Source organism: Phasianus colchicus, chromosome 10 (assembly GCF_987193195.1).
Source record: "Phasianus colchicus chromosome 10, bPhaCol1.hap1.1, whole genome shotgun sequence".
Lineage (NCBI taxonomy): Eukaryota > Metazoa > Chordata > Aves > Galliformes > Phasianidae > Phasianus > Phasianus colchicus.
The window spans coordinates 2,377,416-2,394,818 of NC_143445.1; the positions used below are offsets into that span (position 1 = coordinate 2,377,416).

The following is a 17,403-nucleotide window of genomic DNA, read 5'->3' on the forward strand; positions in this document are numbered from 1 at the left end:
GTGTTGGCCAGCGTGTTTGATCTTGGCCAGAATTCCTGCTAAGCTGTCCGCGTGGAAGTGTTAATGTCAAAAGAGGGAGGTAATGGCTTTGGCTCTGAGCTAGAGCAATGTTTTCGTGTTGGATTGGCTTGCTGAAAGAAATCAGAGCAGCAGCAGTGTGAAGTGCAGCAGCCCACCTGCCTGTGGCAGTGCTCTGCTGACCGAGTCCTGCGCGATCCGAGGTCAGGGAGGCAGCACTGCGTGGGGCAGGTTTACCTCCGGGGCCGGCAGCCTGGCTGTAATGCAGAAGCACCCACTGGGCAGAAATGCCGTGCTGCCACTCGAGCTGATGAGAAGGCAGCGTGCGCTGTGTTTTTCTCAGCTGCTCTCGCAGTACTCAGGTACTTCACTGATTCTGCACGTTTCTTACACGTGTATGTGGCAGTTATATGTCTCTTGATTTCCAAGGAGAGTAAAAAAAACAAATAAATAAAATCCAGGTGGCTTCTCTTAATACAAAAATTGGTGAGGCTGGGAAATGTTCAAGTGGTGTTTAGATGTAGATAAATATCACAGGGTAAGCTGTGACTATTACAACCTGCTCTAAGAAATTATCTTCCAAGCTTACTGTATGTCCAAGACGTTCCCAGATGGGTTACTTTCTAGCCAAACACCCAAGGTCGGATTCTGGCAGCCAAACTCCTGTTTAGAAATATCCTTCTCCCCACGTAGGGCTGTTGGTGTCCGTGTAGAGGAGGAAGGTATGACAAAGCAGAGCAAAATCCGGATTCACACAGTCCTTACTGGGAGTTAAGGTGATTGGAAATCTATTGCTGCATTCAGAATTGTGATAGAGAGAAAGTGTAGCCTTGAAATTTGACATTTTCAGTCTTGCTTTAGATTCACAGAGAGGAGGAGTTCATTTTTATTCTTCACGTAGACATTGTTTGTTGATGAGATGGCGAAATAATGTGAATAGGCAGCCTGGTCTAGCATTAAAGGAGGAGGTTGGTGGCCCTGCATATGGCAGCGGGGTTGGAGATTCATGATCCTTGAGGTCCCTTTCAATCCTGGCCATTCTGTGATTCTGTTTCTTTTCACCTTTGGTTGCAACCCCTTCTCTCTCTTGCCTTCATTGGCACTACCATCTCGAGTAGCTGCCACAGCCTTGTGCAATTCCTGGCATATTGCTGCTAATTTTGGAATTGCTTACCCACTGGGAGGATTTCCGGTGAAGGCACAAAGTACAGCTAGAGCACAACACACAGAGGACATGTGTGTGTTGTTTCCTCCTGCCAGTAGCTGCTGGTGTAGTGCAGGCTCTCACAGATCAACAGAACTGGCTTTGAGATCTTCTGGTTCAGCAAAAAGCAACAGTACTGTTTGGGAACAGCAGCAAGGTCACCTGTCTCTTGCAAAAGAGTGAGATACGTTGTTGTATTGGCTCTATATATGTATGGTCCATATATAAACGTGCAATGGCTTATGAATGAAATGTCCTGCAGCAAAAGATGCAAATAATGCAAATACAGAATCTGGTCTCAATAAACAATGACACAAGACTTCCCCACCAAATAAAACACTTCCTGCTGCTCCAATGGGAGCAAATGTCACATGGCAGCATTGCCAGCCCTCAGTTTGCTTTGGCTTGTCATTGTAAAGTGGAAAAACCTTGTGTTATATAAAAGTCACTTCCTGTAGATCAGCTTGCTCAAATCAGAACAAAGTTTCAGGGAGAACGAATGCAATTAAAAGACCTGTTGCAACTCAGAACTGAATTAGCAATTCTGATCTGGCTTTGATGGAGAGCGCTGCCAAGACTGTGATTGGTGTTCCAGGATTCAACATGTACATTGGAGGTGCAGACCTTTAAATCACTTCTGTAGCTCTGCTTTTGACTTGTCAAACCTGGCGAACAGTCCTTTTTTTTCAGTTTGAAGAGGATTTCCCTTGCCTGGCTCAGTTGTACATACTGTTTGTAGGTGAACTGTAGCAATCTGAGATATTCTTACTGTGTACCTGCACACCCATCCAGGGAATCAATGCCATCCTTACACATAGCAGACTTTGTGTGGATACTTGGTGGATATTTTGAAGCTTCTGGCTTTCTAATTGCAACTTCATGCAAATTAAAGGCTGATCAGCGTCGTAGCAGAGAATCACTACCACATGTCTACTCATATCTCAGGCCTATGATTGTAAGGAGAGGACAGGGCTACATCAGAGGAGCTGTCTCCATTCCACAAATCCTATCAGTGTACACACATTGCCAGTCAGGAGAAGAACAAACTGTATGACAGCTGGTTGGAGCAAAGGTCTGTCCTCCAAGAGGCACTGAGAAGTGAGAGACAATAGATGAAAGTCAGGATGGCCCATGTTCAGGGCTGGTCTGTCTCAGGGATGATGGCTGATGTTATTAACTGCTGTCCTTCATAGCTAGAACTAGATTTCTCCTCTCCCTTTTGATTACATAAATTTTCAAAATACCCATAAAAAAAAAAAACAAATAATGAATTTGATGTCGGGGTGGTCACAGCCTGAATATCCCAGCATAGCTCAGTTTGGAATGATAGCTAGACTGCAAGAGATCTCTGCCTTATTTATTTTTTTTTTTTATAATTTAATTCATAATTATCCTTGGGGACAGTTGGACGTCTTCATTACTTTGTTCCTGCTTGCCTGAACAGTTTTTATCTTAGTTCACCGCCATCTGTAAATCTGTGCACAGAACGCTGTTGGAGAGGCAGTGCTGTCACCGTGGAACAGCTGCTGCGGTGCTCACTGCTGGGTGAGCCAACTGCTCACAGTTTGTGCTGCTCACTCATCATGGGAAACGCTGCTCTTTGCTGCCTTGATGCTGGTTCCCTGATGGCAGTGGGATTTGACGTTCTTGAAGGACCTCAGCTACACGGATTGCTGATAGCATGCAGTAAAGGACACCTTGCTCTACTGACGACGTGACTCAGGCTGCAGTTATACTGCATTTTGGCCAAGTTTATCTGTGAAGCACTGAATCCTCCTCTCCCTCCTCCATTCAGTTCATATTTTTCTTTGTTTGTAAAGAGAAAATACCAGTCTTTTCATTGAGTCTTGACAGAGATGCCTTGAATGTTCAGAACTGCAAGAGAGAAAAAGGGTAAAAGCACTCTCATGAAAGGCTCTCAGTGCTGTCAGAGACCTCCTTTCTCTCTCCAGCTTTTTATCTGTTTCAAACCTATTCTGTTTCCTCAGCTTATCACAACTCCCTTTGGAGGTAACCCTATTTTCCTAGTGCATTCCCTTTTCCAATTTACCGTCTCCGTTTTGGAGTCTAAAATCATAAATTCTGTGATATATCCTCTGGTATGATTTGTAATTTGACTTCCTGTAAGTGTGAGGACTCAGATCTCTGGGATGAAGCATCCTGATGGAGGTGACATGCAACCGAGGCCAAGGGACCTCGTGTTCTAACTTACGGCTGCTGCTTATTTGTGTCTTGTTCTTGATGGGTTGTTTTCTTTTGTTTTCTTTCTTTCTGTGTTGTTGTTTGTTTGTTTGTTTTTAAATATCTGTCACTGCTCATTATTTCATCTATTTATGGATTTTGAAACACGCTGACCATTCTAGTGATGACTAGAATCACAAACTGGTGAAAGAGGCCTCCAGCATTAGGGTTCAAAGGCTACTGATAATATAACTTCTCATTCTGCTTATTTCTGGACTGTGGCTAGAGTCAGCTCAGTATCTTAGTGTGGTCCATCTGTTGAGCTTCCACAAGAGCTGTGCCTAAAGCTGACAGACAGCAAATGCTACTTTTACCTGAGGAAATGCTGTGATTTCATTGTCTACTTTAAACGTAAGCAATACTCAGGCTTCTTTCTGATGGTTAAAGAACAGAAGGTCAACGCTCCCTCAGGATGGGACAAAGACGTTTCCTGATGTTGACAGTGTGGTTTTCATCTTTTTGCTCTCAGTAAATGATTTGTATGTGCGATGTAATGCTTAAGCCTTCTGGTAAATGAAATCAAAGATTTCTTTCAGCTTTGGTTCAGGCTTTGGTACGGGTGGTATCCAGTTAGAAGAGCTTTGCACCTGGGTGTGTATATATATGTATGTACATCTGTGTCATCTGGACAGTAACAGCTGCTCTGGTTTATGGCAGAAACTGCCTCCTCAGATATGAAGATGGATTTTTAGATCTTCATGCAAGGGATGGTTTCCATTTGGCTTTTTTGAATTAAGAAACGTTAAGAAATGTACACAGTGGATTTAATACACGCTGATACCTTTGAAGGTTATACTTGACATTTTGCTTATTGATAGTCCTGAAGTCTTTTTATTTATTGTTTTTTTTTCTAAGTCTCCTTTCTATAAATCACTGATAAATAATTCTTTGCTGTTTATTCATAGAGCCCAGAGCCAGCTGACAACTATGTCAGTGAAGGAGAGTTAGAAGATGATCTGAGTTCTTCTGCTCCAAGTACAATAGAGCTGGAGATACGTGGATCCAGCCAAGACACCGATGAAGACTATTTTGAGACCCTGTCCCATCAGAGTGGATCTTTGTCAGATGTAAAAACTGAGCTTTATGAGAGTGCATCAGAGACAGAATCTGTTGCCAGTGATGTAACAGGAGAGACTTGCTTGGATTCAAACTGCCTTTTTGCAGAAAAAACAAATGTGTCCTGTAGTGTTCCTACAGCCCTGTGTGAACTTAAGTGCTCAAGACAAGCAGAACTCAGCCAGCAGGTGCAGTTAGACTTGTCTTCCAAAATAAAAGCAGCACCAAGCAAGAATGACTTTTGCACACACACTGCAAAGTCAGAATGCGAAGCGGGTGTTGAAGATCTAGCATTAACCAGCAGTACTTCCAACACAGAGAACCAAGTGGGTGAAGAGTGCGTTATATCACAGACAGATAGGAAGTTCATAGTAGGGTTGCAAAATAAAACGGAGTTTGACATCAGTAAAACACAGTCCTGTACCAGTTCAGTATCTACCAAAGATGCTGTTACAAGACAGAAGGATTGTCCTGCAGTATTAAGCATTGCTTTTTTCAGAACTAACTCAGAAAGTTGTTTGATTTTACCTGAGGTACAGCAACTTTCCTCCCGATCAGATGTAGCATCAAGCTGTAGTTTGCCTAATCTCCATTTTGAAACAAATGGACCTTACCATAAAGGTTCCACTGAGACATCCAACTATAAATGTGAACTAGAGTCCATGTCTAGTGTAAATTGCAACAGGAGGAGCTCCGCTGACAGTGAGGAAACTACAAGTGAGAGGATAAGACATGGCAGTACAGAGGCCATGCTGTCGTCACGTTCGTTTTTTTACCAGCACCACTTCAAATCAAAACCTTCAACTTGTGAAGACAAGAGTTCAGAGATTATAGGAAGTAAAACATGGCACAGTGTACCTGAAAATATCAGCACTCAAAGCGAGGCAGAATATTTGGTGAACTGTCCTCATCCGAAAGATAAATTTAGATGGTCTTGTTCCAGAGTACATCTTCAAGGACTCGATTTTGAATACACTTGGAAAAACTTAGGAAGGGTCAGCTCTGTCAGCTCTGAAAAGGCAGTCAGAGTAGAGGGCAAATTGGGCATTGAAAGATTCCTTCTTGAAACTAACATAGACTCAAATGAGGACCAGCTTTCTCAACCATCAGGCACCTTCCAGTGCCCTGATCTTTATTTGCACTCTGAACAAGAGGGTAGTGGCCTTAGTCCAGAAGAAGCAGATACGTGTACAGGTAGATCCTCATCCACCCAGACCGATGAGTGTGAATGTAACCAGAAACAAAAGGAGACTTCATCTACCCTGGGCTGTGAACCAGTGATTATAAATGCTCAAGAACTTTCAAAAAATAATCAAGTTGAAAGAGATCTGAAAGCAGACAGATTCCCTTGTGAAATTAATGTTGAATTTGGCACTGATGACACGGAGAACATAGCAACTTGTCATGTAGGTTTTCCTGCTGTTGTGGAAAATGGAGATTGTAATTGGGCTGTAAACTGTGTTGGCACTGGTAGAACACAGCAGAAATGTTCAAAGGAAAATGTTCTGGAATCAGAACTGTCACAAATCAAGGTCATGATAGGGGGAAAAAAGGCAGATGATCCTTCTAATCTTGACTTCTGTTGGAAAGTCCTGGAAACCACATTGCAACCAGGTGTCAGTAACACTGAGAGAGAGAACACAGATACAACACAGCAAAATACAAGTTGCCAGACTGGTGCCTTAAGGACTCCCTCTGAACCAGTAGCAAATGAATATCCTACTCATCCAGGAAAAGATGGAGACAGTGTCTTTGCTGTGGAAATGACTCCCACATTAGATAGTGTGAACCAGGGAAGGCACTTAATGAATCTATCAGAGTTAAAGCCTGCCCTGATTATAATATCTGTGGAACAGAAAGGATTACAGTCCAAGACACTGAATGATGACCCTTGTACTGAAACGGTATCTGGAACATTGAGAAATGTAGTGAGAAAGGATTTGGTGGATCCTCATATTGTCAGCAAAGCTCATCTTGAGCCAGAGAGAGTTCTGAGTGAGTTCTGTAGCTGTGAGGAATCAGTCTTGGCCACCTCTACTGGTAATGCAGAACCACTCCATGATGGGGATACAGCTGAAGGAAAAACAGACATTTCACAAGAGCAGAGCAAGAAAGCAGTTTCCTCCTTTGCACTCACCTCTAGTAATTCCACGATAACAAGTGGAAAGGTAGAATTCAGCAGTGTCACTGCTCCATTGAGCAACGACGCGCTTATTGCAGAAAATCCTGCAGATAAGTGTGAGGAAGTGCTGCTAAAATCTGGCAGCAGAAGCGGTGTTATGATCCTTGAGACAGAGCCACACGGAGCAAAGACTGATTTGGAATTAGAGACAGAACAGTTCAGAAAGCCATGGGCTGAAACAAAGGATGACCAGGTGACTAAGGAAGAGGAATTCCAAGCACATCAAGGCAGAGAGGAAGATGGATGTGTAACGAGAGCGGTAGTGCTGGAAACATGCAGTGTAAGCAGTCTGAATGAGGGAGATGGTGCTTATGAGGACCTTCAGGGGCCCAGCAGCACCTCTGAACAAGTGGTAGGAGATGAAGGCTGCAGTGGTTCAAATGAACCAAGAGGTTTTTGTGAAGAACCTCCTCCTAGGGGAGGAATGGAGGCCTCTCCTGCAGAAAACACAGCTAGCTCTAGAAAAGACAGTGCATGGAATCTAGACGTGTGTGATGTCTTCAACTATTCCGTGAAAAGGGAGGCCCACAGTGCTTGCTGTATGGGCCTGGATAACATAAGCACCTGCAGCACTAACAGTGAGGAAATGGATGAGAATGCATTCCACGTCCTGGGAAGTAACAGCAGCCTCCATAAAGCTGTGCAAAAGCCAACAAAGAATGGGAATAGTGGGAAAGCTTCCAGGTTTTTCGTTTTCTCAAAAATGACATCTTTCAGGAAAACTAAGCCTGTCACAGCTGAAAATCAGGGAAGCAGCAGCATCTTTGGCAGCGGGGCTAAGACAGAAGAACTGGAAGGAGGAAAAGAAGATGAAGACACTGAAAGTTTACAGTCTTTCAAAAGTTGTTCGTCTGGTTCTGCTTTCCACAGGAAGGAAAGCTATGCCTCTGAGTATTCAGACGACGATGATTTATTCTATGAGAGGCCTGCAGGATTATTCAGTAGAATGAGCCTGAGGAAGGCTTCTGGCTCTGGTCGAATACTGATGGAAGATACAGACACAAATTCAATTTCTCCCATACTGCCCGCTGTCAGATATGCAGACGGACTCATTCCAGGTTCATCTGAAAGCAGTGAACCTGTGGAATACACTGGGATTAGAAAATCCTTTCCTGAAAATGAATATAAAAGAAATAAAAACCCCGAGGGCAAGAAGTTCAGAACAAGGTTGGCCTTGGCACACAAATCCCTCTCAAGTTTATTTGAATCCAAGTCTCCAGACAAGGAAAACACTGAGCAAAGCTCGAAAACATCACTGAAAAATGAAAAGGAGAAAGCCAAACTTCGCCAGAGCACCTGGAAAGCTTTTCTAAAGAGCAAAGAGACAGATGGACTAAAAAGACCTATCTTGGCAAATTTGTCACCAACGCAGGAGAGCATCAGCACAACTAGAGGCCATCTGATGAGAACAGCCTCAGCAGAGCAACAGGATGGTTCTGATGCACATGCGGTTTTGAAAACAGAAACGGCGAACGGTTCTTCACTAGACAGCAACTATTTTGACAGCTCCGTGGAGCCTGTGGATGTCTCTTCACCTGCAGGTATGTGGAGAAAACGATTGTTGTCCCATGACTTGGGCATCAGATACTCACAGAGTTCAGACTGTGATGAAATGCAAGAAGCTCTGGGCAGCAGTTTTAATGCTTCTCTAGAGGAATGCTGGATGAAATCTCCATTTAGCCCCTCTGATGTGCAGTTACCGTTTAATCAGTCGAGTCCATCGTGTCCCCAGCTTTCAAATTCTGAAGGTAAAGATATGCCTTGCAGGCCCATGAGTCCCAAACCACAGAGTCCAAGATCTGCATCCCAACGCAAGAGCTTCCGTTATCCTGGAAGAATATGTGCCACGTCGATGATCTCTCTTGGGAACAGCTCTGCAGTTGACTGTGGTTTGGAGGCTCCCGAGAGACCAAAGACACTGAAACCCAGAGGTAGTCTCTTGCTTTCTGTACACTCGTTGGACAACGAATACCAGAGGGATGACAGTGGGATAAGCAGTCAATCCCAGATCAGCTTAAACACAGCTTCTTCCGTTAGTGACGTGCTCAGAGATGAGGTGAGTTGTCTGCAAATGATAAGGTGGTGCTTTTGTTTGCAGAATCTTTTGTTTCAATGTGGTTTATGAATTCCAGTTAAATTCTTTAATGGCTAAGTGAACACAATGGTTAGATTGGTGCATAAATATTCCTCTTTGTCTATAGTAGGTGGCCCTACTTAGTCTGTTAAAGACTATAGGGGCTGATGTTTTATTTAAGGGAGGGCTTACCACAGTTATCTAAATGATTTCATCACAGCACTGCTAATGCAGGGTACACCTCTGACAGGCTACATAGAAATCAGCCTGTGACCCCAGGCTATTGATGGAAAGGAAAGGAGGAATCGAGCACTGTAACTGTTATATACTAAATAAGTTTCTCAAAGTGAAAAATAATACAGAAATCAATTCTTGCAGTTACTTATTATAAAGAAAAACCTTCATTTCTTTAGACAGCAAGCAGCTGTTTTTCAAAGTACCACCAGTCTTCTGAAGTCACCATAACTATCCTTGGGGTGCCATTAGGAATTGTGTTCTGCCTTTTCTGCAGCAAATGGGAAAAAAAAAACATGGACTCTCTCTGGCTCTCCTTGTGTTACTGCATTACATTCTAATCCTGGTCACAAATTAATTTCCCCTTGATAGCTCAGATCTCAATGAAAAGAATATATCTTTAGTAGGGGTCTCTCAACTGGTTGAGCCCTTTAAAAGCAGAGACTTCCTATTTCTGGAGGCTTTTAATCCCAGAGACAACTTCCCAAATCATAAGTGGCCATGAGCTTAGGAACCTCTTTCAGTGGCTAAACACAACCCACCAGAGTGACTGAGATCCCAGGACCTGGCTTTTCTAGTATTGCTGCCGATGCCTTTTGACACTATCAAGTTGGCAGCAGTATTTTGTTGAGCAAATTTTCAAAAACGTCATTTGGGATTCTCTGCCGGTTGCCTCTCCCCAACCAGGCGCTTCTTCATGAAGCTGGAGCTGCTCGATCAGTTCTGCAGCCGAGGGCTGGTTGTGCGCAGCTCGCGTGTGCTCCTGCACAGCTTTTACAGTTGGTGCTGCCTTTCGTTTGTCACATCCCAGGCTGTATTAGAAATTTAACCCTTCAAAATGATCATAGCCTATGCTTACCCCTGCTGGTATATTACCTTTAAAAAAAAAAAAAGGAAGAATAAAGAGAATTGATTGGTTGGAACAGACCATGGGAGGTCACCTAATTCCATGTACTTCTTCTGGTAGGACTAGTGGCAACACAGGGCAGACAAACCCATGACTTGTTTAATCAAGTCTTGAAAACCTCTCATGCTTGAGATTTCACCATCTCTCTGGGAAACGTTCCTGAAGAAATTCTTTTCCTAGTGCCCAACCAGGACTTTCCAAACTACAGTTCCTGGTTACTTCTGGCTACAGTCTGGCATCATAAAAGAATTCAGGTTCATCATCCATATAACTACAAATTTCTTTTGGACTGCTCTCACATTGCCCTTAGTGCTATTTTTTTCACCTTGAATAAACCCAGTTCCCTCAATTTCTCCTCATATATTTCCAGTGAATAGTTTTTGATTGTTTGTGTGGTGTTTTTTGTTTTTCTTTTTTTTTCTTTTTTTTTCTTTTTTTTTCTTTTTTTTTCTTTTTTTGTGTGTGTGTGTTTAATGCTGTCTGGAATCCAAAGAAGCCTGTGGGTGGCAGTAAGGGCAGTGAGGGCCGTACTTCTGGAATTGCTGTGGGCAGAAGGGGAAGAGAATCTGCTTGAAAATCTTTTGTTTTCATGGGCATCAACTTAACTTACAAACTTAATACCACCTTCTGAGCAAGACACCTGCAGTGTTACAGCAGCCTAGGGAAATGCAAGGTACTCAGCCTGTGGAAAGTACTCTTAAAATATTGCCAACAGATGAGGCCTGTCAGAAGATGAATAATATAATGAATAATCAGAAGATGAATAAATAATTGACCTGTAAGTTATAACCAAAAAGAACATTTAGAAAAGAGTAGAAGGATGAGGCGTGTATCAAGATTTCAAAAGGCAAGCCCAACTACAAGCCCAACCCAAACCATTCTATGATTCTGGGATGTGACCATTAGAAGCAAATAAATAATCAGTTAAATGGATTGTCAGATGAAATAATTAGAACTGCAAAAAATGTACATGGTGTCTAACTCATATAAAACCAGTTTAATTGTACTGATACTTCTGGAGGCTGCAGAAAGGGATCTCAGGCTGGATAAATGTAGATAGCACCTTGAATTAAAGCAAATGTCCCAGCTTTCAGGACACATCATCTCATCTGTGAGTGTATTTTGCTTTTGCTTGTTTCTATTTTCATGACACTGTGAAAAGAAGTAAAACTGCATCCTGATGGTCTTTCTTATGTATGTGGATAAGTGAAAAAGTCATAAAATTAAGTTTAATGGTGAAATTAGAGAAATCCCTTTCTGTTCCACATCAGTAAAGGCGTTATTGCTAGATGAGGGAGCAGGTGTGAACGTTCTTGAGGCTTTATCTGTGTTACAGTACTGTATCAGACTGCAATAGCTCAGCTCCCTCCTGAGACCTAACACACTGGTAAGTAACCCTTCTCAGCCTGATGGAGCACAGGACATCCCCTCTGTCATTACATACTAATGGTGGTTAGCATTGTTCATGCTGTAACCAGGACAAAGATTTTGTGCTGGAAACTTTAGGACAGAAGAACTCTACAGAATTACCATTTGCCCACATGGCAGGGCCTTAAGTTCATGTTTGCAACGTGATTTCACTCAGGAGGCAAGAGCAAACTGTTGTGTTATGTTTGATGTTTGGAGTCTGTGCAAGGTCTTCTTGCTTTTCTAGGCACAGAAAGCCAGCAGGATACACTTTCATTTCTGCATAGCATCTAATAGATAAAAAGCCTTCCTAGACTATGGCATCTCTTGCCAGTGGCAATAAAAAATTGATCTGGGATTGTTGACTGATTGAAAAGGGAAGTGTCTGCAGTGGTTTAGGAGCCTCATTGTTTGGGTTCTTCAAATAAACTGTGAGAAACTAGCAATGTTGTCAGGATACAGCATTTTCTTGGCAGAAAAGGAGACTCCACTCATTCCCTAATACTCTTATCTCCCACCAGTTCCAGTATAAAAGCTGTAGTTTTGTGCAAGCATGCAATAAAAGCAAATGGGAATGAAAGAGGAAACTGTGCAATTCCCTTATCTCGGGCCAACATCAAGTAAATATAAGGGATGGTAAAAGAGCACCATCAGAAAGCACAGGGATTAATATATCAGACCTGCAGGCATCAGGGAAGCGTTTTCACTTTGTATAACTGAAGTGGGAAAAGCACAGATGAACAACAGGTCTGGGCCTTATGATATTTTCAGAGATGCTGTCTGTGTAAATAATATGCAGAGTGACCTAAATCCCAGTAATGTTATTGTAACGTGCCATCTAGAATGAGGGTGAGAAGGGCATTGTGCTGTGCAGAGGGAGGGTGTGTTAGCTGTCTCAAAGGGCAGCAGAGCTGCTGTTTCAGGGTGGGTACCCCTGAGCCTATGGAGGATGCTGAGGGTGGTTTCAGCCATACTTCTGGGGAAGCATTTTCCTCTGAATGCTTCTGGGGCTACACAACTGAGTGTTGCCTTCTTCTGTTCAACCTGACTTGAAGCGGACAGAATTTCCTGTGAACAAACTGTGTGTTTTCACTGCTGTTTGTAAAACAGGATTCTAAACAGCAATGTCCAACACCACCTGAAAAGAGGCCAAATGAAAAAGGGATTCCCCATCGCAAAAGGAGGTCCCCCCAGGTTCCAACATCCCCACGCCCTTTCTCCACCCTTGAGAACAAAGCCTGGAGGCTTTCCTTCCTTGCTCCACATGAAAAAGCCAAGGAGATTCCGGAGAGGAGGAGGAAGAGACCTAAATCCCTCTATAAGTGCTTCAGCTTCGATGATATTTGGATGCAGAGGAACCAAAAAAGGAAGCTAGAGAAGGAGACACAGCCAGAGAGAGGGACTCAATTGCAACACTTCCCAGAGGACCAGTTAAAAGTAAGAACCCACACACTGTCCTCCTCCTCCTCCTCCCCTGGCACTGTCTTCCTCTCTCTGCTCTGGCTGTTTTCTACCATTAATCATGTTCATGTCCTTCTGCTTTGTCTGGTACCAGTTCTCGCTGCTTCTCTTTGGGTCTGGCAGCTATGGGTGGAGAGTGGTTATTTAAACACTGAACTTTCCCATCTCTGGAGGAGGTGGGTTTTGTAGTCACTGCAAGCGAGCAGCTCCTGCCCTGAGCCCTGTTGGACAACGGGATTATCCTGTGGGCTGCAAGATAGGGAGAACAGGGCCAACATCACAGTTGCCTTAAATCGGTGTAAATAAAACTTGAAATCTCTTTCAGTGCCCTGTGGTAGTGCTGAATAACTTCAAAAAGAGGCTTTAAAATCAGATTTCCCTTGGAGGCCAACTCCACACATCTTACTGGGGCAAGTTCCCACTATGAAGTGCCTGAGACAGTACTGTGCTTGGAGTTTTAGCAATGGGTAATCTCCTGTCCACTGGGGAACACTTCTAGGTCAGCATTATGATTTCTCATGACAAACTTTGTGGCTGTTATGACTCACACTGATGACATCTGTTACTCTTGGATCCAGAGCTAAGGTCTGTTCCCTTTGGGGAGAGCCAGGATTCTGTACCCAGGAGCCAAATTTAGAATTTATGGGGAAAAAAAATGAGATCAGAGGGACACCTCATGCAGCTTCTGCTGATAATATTGAAAAAGCTTCTGAGAACGCCAGACATTGGCTGGTAGTCTTCTCCTCAAGACAAGGGCCTGAGTCTGTGCTACTCTGTGCTTATAGGGTTCTTCAAAAGAAAATGTTGTCAGTTGAGGCTTGGGTGAGTGCCAGGTACGTTCTGGAATGTTTGTCTGCTCTGTTCAGTGAGGGTGCTTTCATGCCTATGTGCTGAAGATAAAGAATAATGCTCCTGAGGCAAAAGCATATATTCTGATTTCTTAAAAATAGAAATTTAGTTACTTTTCTGCCTTGCTCAGACTTCCAAGCTCTGTGCTGACGGGAAGATGCATCGCTGGGCTAGTTAGGCTCACTAGTGAACAGAAGCCAGTAGAATAAGCTAAAAATATTCCTTACAATTGCTCAACGAGCATGGATAGTGATGGAAATACAGCCCATGCTGCAGGGCATGCTCACCAGCACAGAGACCATAAGAGCCTCTGAGAGGAACAAGCAGTTACCTCAATAGCATCCCTGGAGCCATCAGATTATGCAGCTTGCAAGCTGCCTGCTATGCTGATTGACCACACATTTTGATACTGCCAGAAAACAGCCTCTTCCTTAAGCATTTCCAGCCTCCTTTCCTGGTGCAAGCTTAGCTCTCAGTGGTGATGAGCTGTGTAATGGGCAGCGCTGCCCTGCTCCCATTGAGCTCCCCTCACTTAACAACACATGCCTGGAGGGCTGAGTGGCTTTTCTGGTTTATTCTCCTTTGGGTAGCAGAGGTGAGTAAAAACAGAGCGAGCTTCAGAGGAGAAGATGCCTAGCAGTGTGTAGTTAAATTGGTTTGGTTTTGTTTTTTACTGTTTCTCTTGATTTTAGTGTTATTGATCCTTTTTATCTTTGTGAGCAGGCCAAATTTCATCAGAACAAGTGTGGAGATTTGAGGGCTCTTTCCAGTCTGCCAATATGAATGCATTCCTTGGTCTGTACTTTTTATTCATAGCAGTCCTTGTGTAGTTTATTCTTCCTGTTGTGTTCTGTTTTGTGCAGTGCTCTATTCATGTAATAGTGCCAGCTTATCCATGCCCTCAGATGTAGTGGGAGTGCTGTCACAAGCTGCAGTGTTTGGGTGCAGCTTTAGAAGGATGCCAAAAATCCTTCTAATAAGGAGAACGAAATAAACTACCACAAAAGAAGCTTTGTAAGGTTTTTCATTGCTGTGCTTTTGCAATTGAAACAAGGCAAATACAAGGAGCTTTGGAGATCTGAAAATGCAAGTCTGATGTTTCCTGCCACATGGCTGCTTGGGGACGCGTGGCTTCAGCTATGATAAGTCACACTGTGCCAAGTCAAGCTCAGGTCAGCGTACAAGGTGATGTAATGCTGCAATATTGGGGAAACAACAGAACAGAGCAGGAGAGGGAGGAACAAAAGACGAATTCTTAACCTGAACGGTGATTTCTTACAGTATATCATTGAGATGAGTACAGACAAATGAGTGCAGTGGCTACACAAAGCTATTCTGAAAGCTGGCGATTGGGATTCAGAGGGAGGGGAACAAGAGAGTAGTTTTTAGATAAGAAATGCCAGTTGGAAACAGTTCTGTGTGCCAGGCTTTGTTCTGCTGAGGCCCAGGAGGTTGCTGATCTGCCTCAGGTGGGAACAGCCTGTGGAAATCCCTAGAGCCAAACTCAAAGCTTGACCCAGCTGTCCCTTATAAGAAAATACTAGCACTAACAAGCTGAGCAGCTTCTGATCTTTTACCTCAAGATGTTAGCATTTAGCTGGTTGTGGCAAACCTTTGAAGGTAGTTTCTCCAAGGTGGAACAAGAGGAACTTTTTTTAATGCAGTATGAATTCTCTGGCTGGAACACACACAGTGCCCCAAAACACTGCTGTATGTAATGGTGACAGACTCTGTTTTGAGATTTATTTTTGCAAGAGTTGTTTTAGTGGTATCTTCCAGCTGCCTGCTCGTCTGCTCCCGTCCTTTTCCTTCCTGTTGTAATAAAATGGTGGAACCTGACTGTTTAAGCCTGATGCTTCTCTAGCACACAGCAATAGAAGCAGAGATGTGGTCGCATTTTTTAAAGCACAGTTTCTGCACTGCCAAATTAGAGAGATTCCTAAAAGGCTCATTGGGGACATTCCTAAAAAGCCATTGGGGTATAGTGCAGTAGAAGCTCTATCTTTTATTTCAACGGACAAATGAGAAGCATTTAAAAAGAGCTTTTTAGCTTATTGCCCTGAATAGGGCACCTGAAAACCTAATTCTTTACCCCATCTGAAATAAGGAAACAAAGCTTTGCCATGCACTGCCATAACTGTGAGCTCTGTGGGCACCTCAGATACACTTCAAGGGGGCAATGAATCCCCTTTTGGAGAGGGGACTCATGAAGGAGATGTCTTCCCATTGACAAGGTATGGGCACACAACAGAGGTAAATGCCTCACCCAGACTGTGCAAAAGAGCACGGTCTTAATCCAAAGCAGAGAATGTAGAAGAGAGGATCTTTACTCAGTTCCTGTCCCTCCTTTCCCCTCCCCTGTAGGGTGGGGAGAACCCTGCCTGCTTTTACTAACATCCCTGCAAGCACTTCCCTTCCTGGCTTTGGGCCGTACAAACCTGCCTCTGCTGCACAAAGGAAACACTGCCTGTACCTGAGACCTGCTCTGATGTCCTGGGAGGCAGTAAGCATAAACCCTGCTTTTGTTGCTGCAATAGCCCTGGTGCAGTACAGTAATGCTTCCTATTACATTTAACATAAATAATCTAGGCTTTGATATACTGTATGTGATAGAAAACATTGTTCTGCTTAAAACTAGGAGGCAGGATAGACAAACACACACATATATATGTACTGAGCTATAGCTCAGTATGTTGTCTGTCTTTGTTGATGTTGCTGTCTCTGGAATGGCAGGTGTTCCCACAGGGGCTCTGGTGTGCTTTTCTAGACAGGTACAGCTGAGGTTAATTGAGCAGAGCTCTTGCTTCTCCTCTGATGGTATCCTATTTGTTTTAGTACAGAAACTCCAGGAAGAGTTAAACTGAGCAGAGAGCAGTGGGTCACTGCAGCAGAAGGACAGGGCTGTAGGCACGCAGAGCTGCAAGATGGCTGTGCCCATGGGGACAGTGCTTACTGACCTGCTGCCTTCCAGGTGGTCTCCCAGTCACCTGTGGTCACTGATATTTTCTGTGTGTGCCAGCCGTGATGGGCACGAGATGGAGAAAATAGAGGAAAGAATATGTTCATACAAGCAGATCTGCATCATGCATTAAGGACTGCAGGTTTCAGTGACTTTCATTACAATCTGCATCACTTGTCCTGACCAGGCCGTGAGCACCCTCATCTACCTGCTGCTGTCCCTGTCCATTGCAGGGGGTTGGACCAGATGGCCTTTAAAGGTCCCTTCCATCTCAACCAGTTCTATGGGTCTGTGATTGTCAGATGTTCTGTGATGTTGTAGGGTCTTGCTCAATTTTGGATATCTGATGAGAAAGTAGGTTAGTCTGGGTGGCTTAATGGCAGTGGTTTGTATGATTTCTTTAAAACAAACATACAAAAAAAAGCGTCTCATTTTTGTTTATATTAAGCCTGACCTACTTTAGCAGTAGATAAATTGAGCTGTCTGTATGCATGCTGTCTACCCATGTTGTTTCCCTCTCAAAGCAGCAGAAGTTATAAAGTTACAAATTCAGCGAGATAAGTCAATGGTTTAGCGTTTTCGATTTTCATAAAGTTCTCAAAGTTTTATAAAAACTAACCAACCAGGCAGAGGGGATCCTATTTATAACTGAAAGGAAGGATGTAGTGTTAGATGTGTCCTGTATGCCTAGGTACTGTTCCTAACAGATCTTATTTACTCCTTAAATGCCAGAACAGAAATTATGCCACGAAGTTATAGGAAAGAAGACTTAGTTCTGTAGGTGAGAGGATGACTTCTTGTGGTATGCTTC

The 17,403-nt window shown here is 43.5% G+C and overlaps 1 protein-coding gene across 1 annotated transcript in view; it reads left to right on the forward strand.

Annotated features, from left to right (window-relative positions):
* Nucleotides 1-17,403, forward strand: part of ARHGEF4 (Rho guanine nucleotide exchange factor 4) — a 202,285-nt gene that overhangs the window by 88,633 nt on the left and 96,249 nt on the right. Inside the window, exons 3-4 of the mRNA XM_090146959.1 lie at nucleotides 4,369-8,757; nucleotides 12,434-12,760. Coding sequence (XP_090003085.1) covers nucleotides 4,369-8,757; nucleotides 12,434-12,760 — 4,716 coding nt within the window. The remainder of the gene's footprint in view (nucleotides 1-4,368; nucleotides 8,758-12,433; nucleotides 12,761-17,403) is intronic.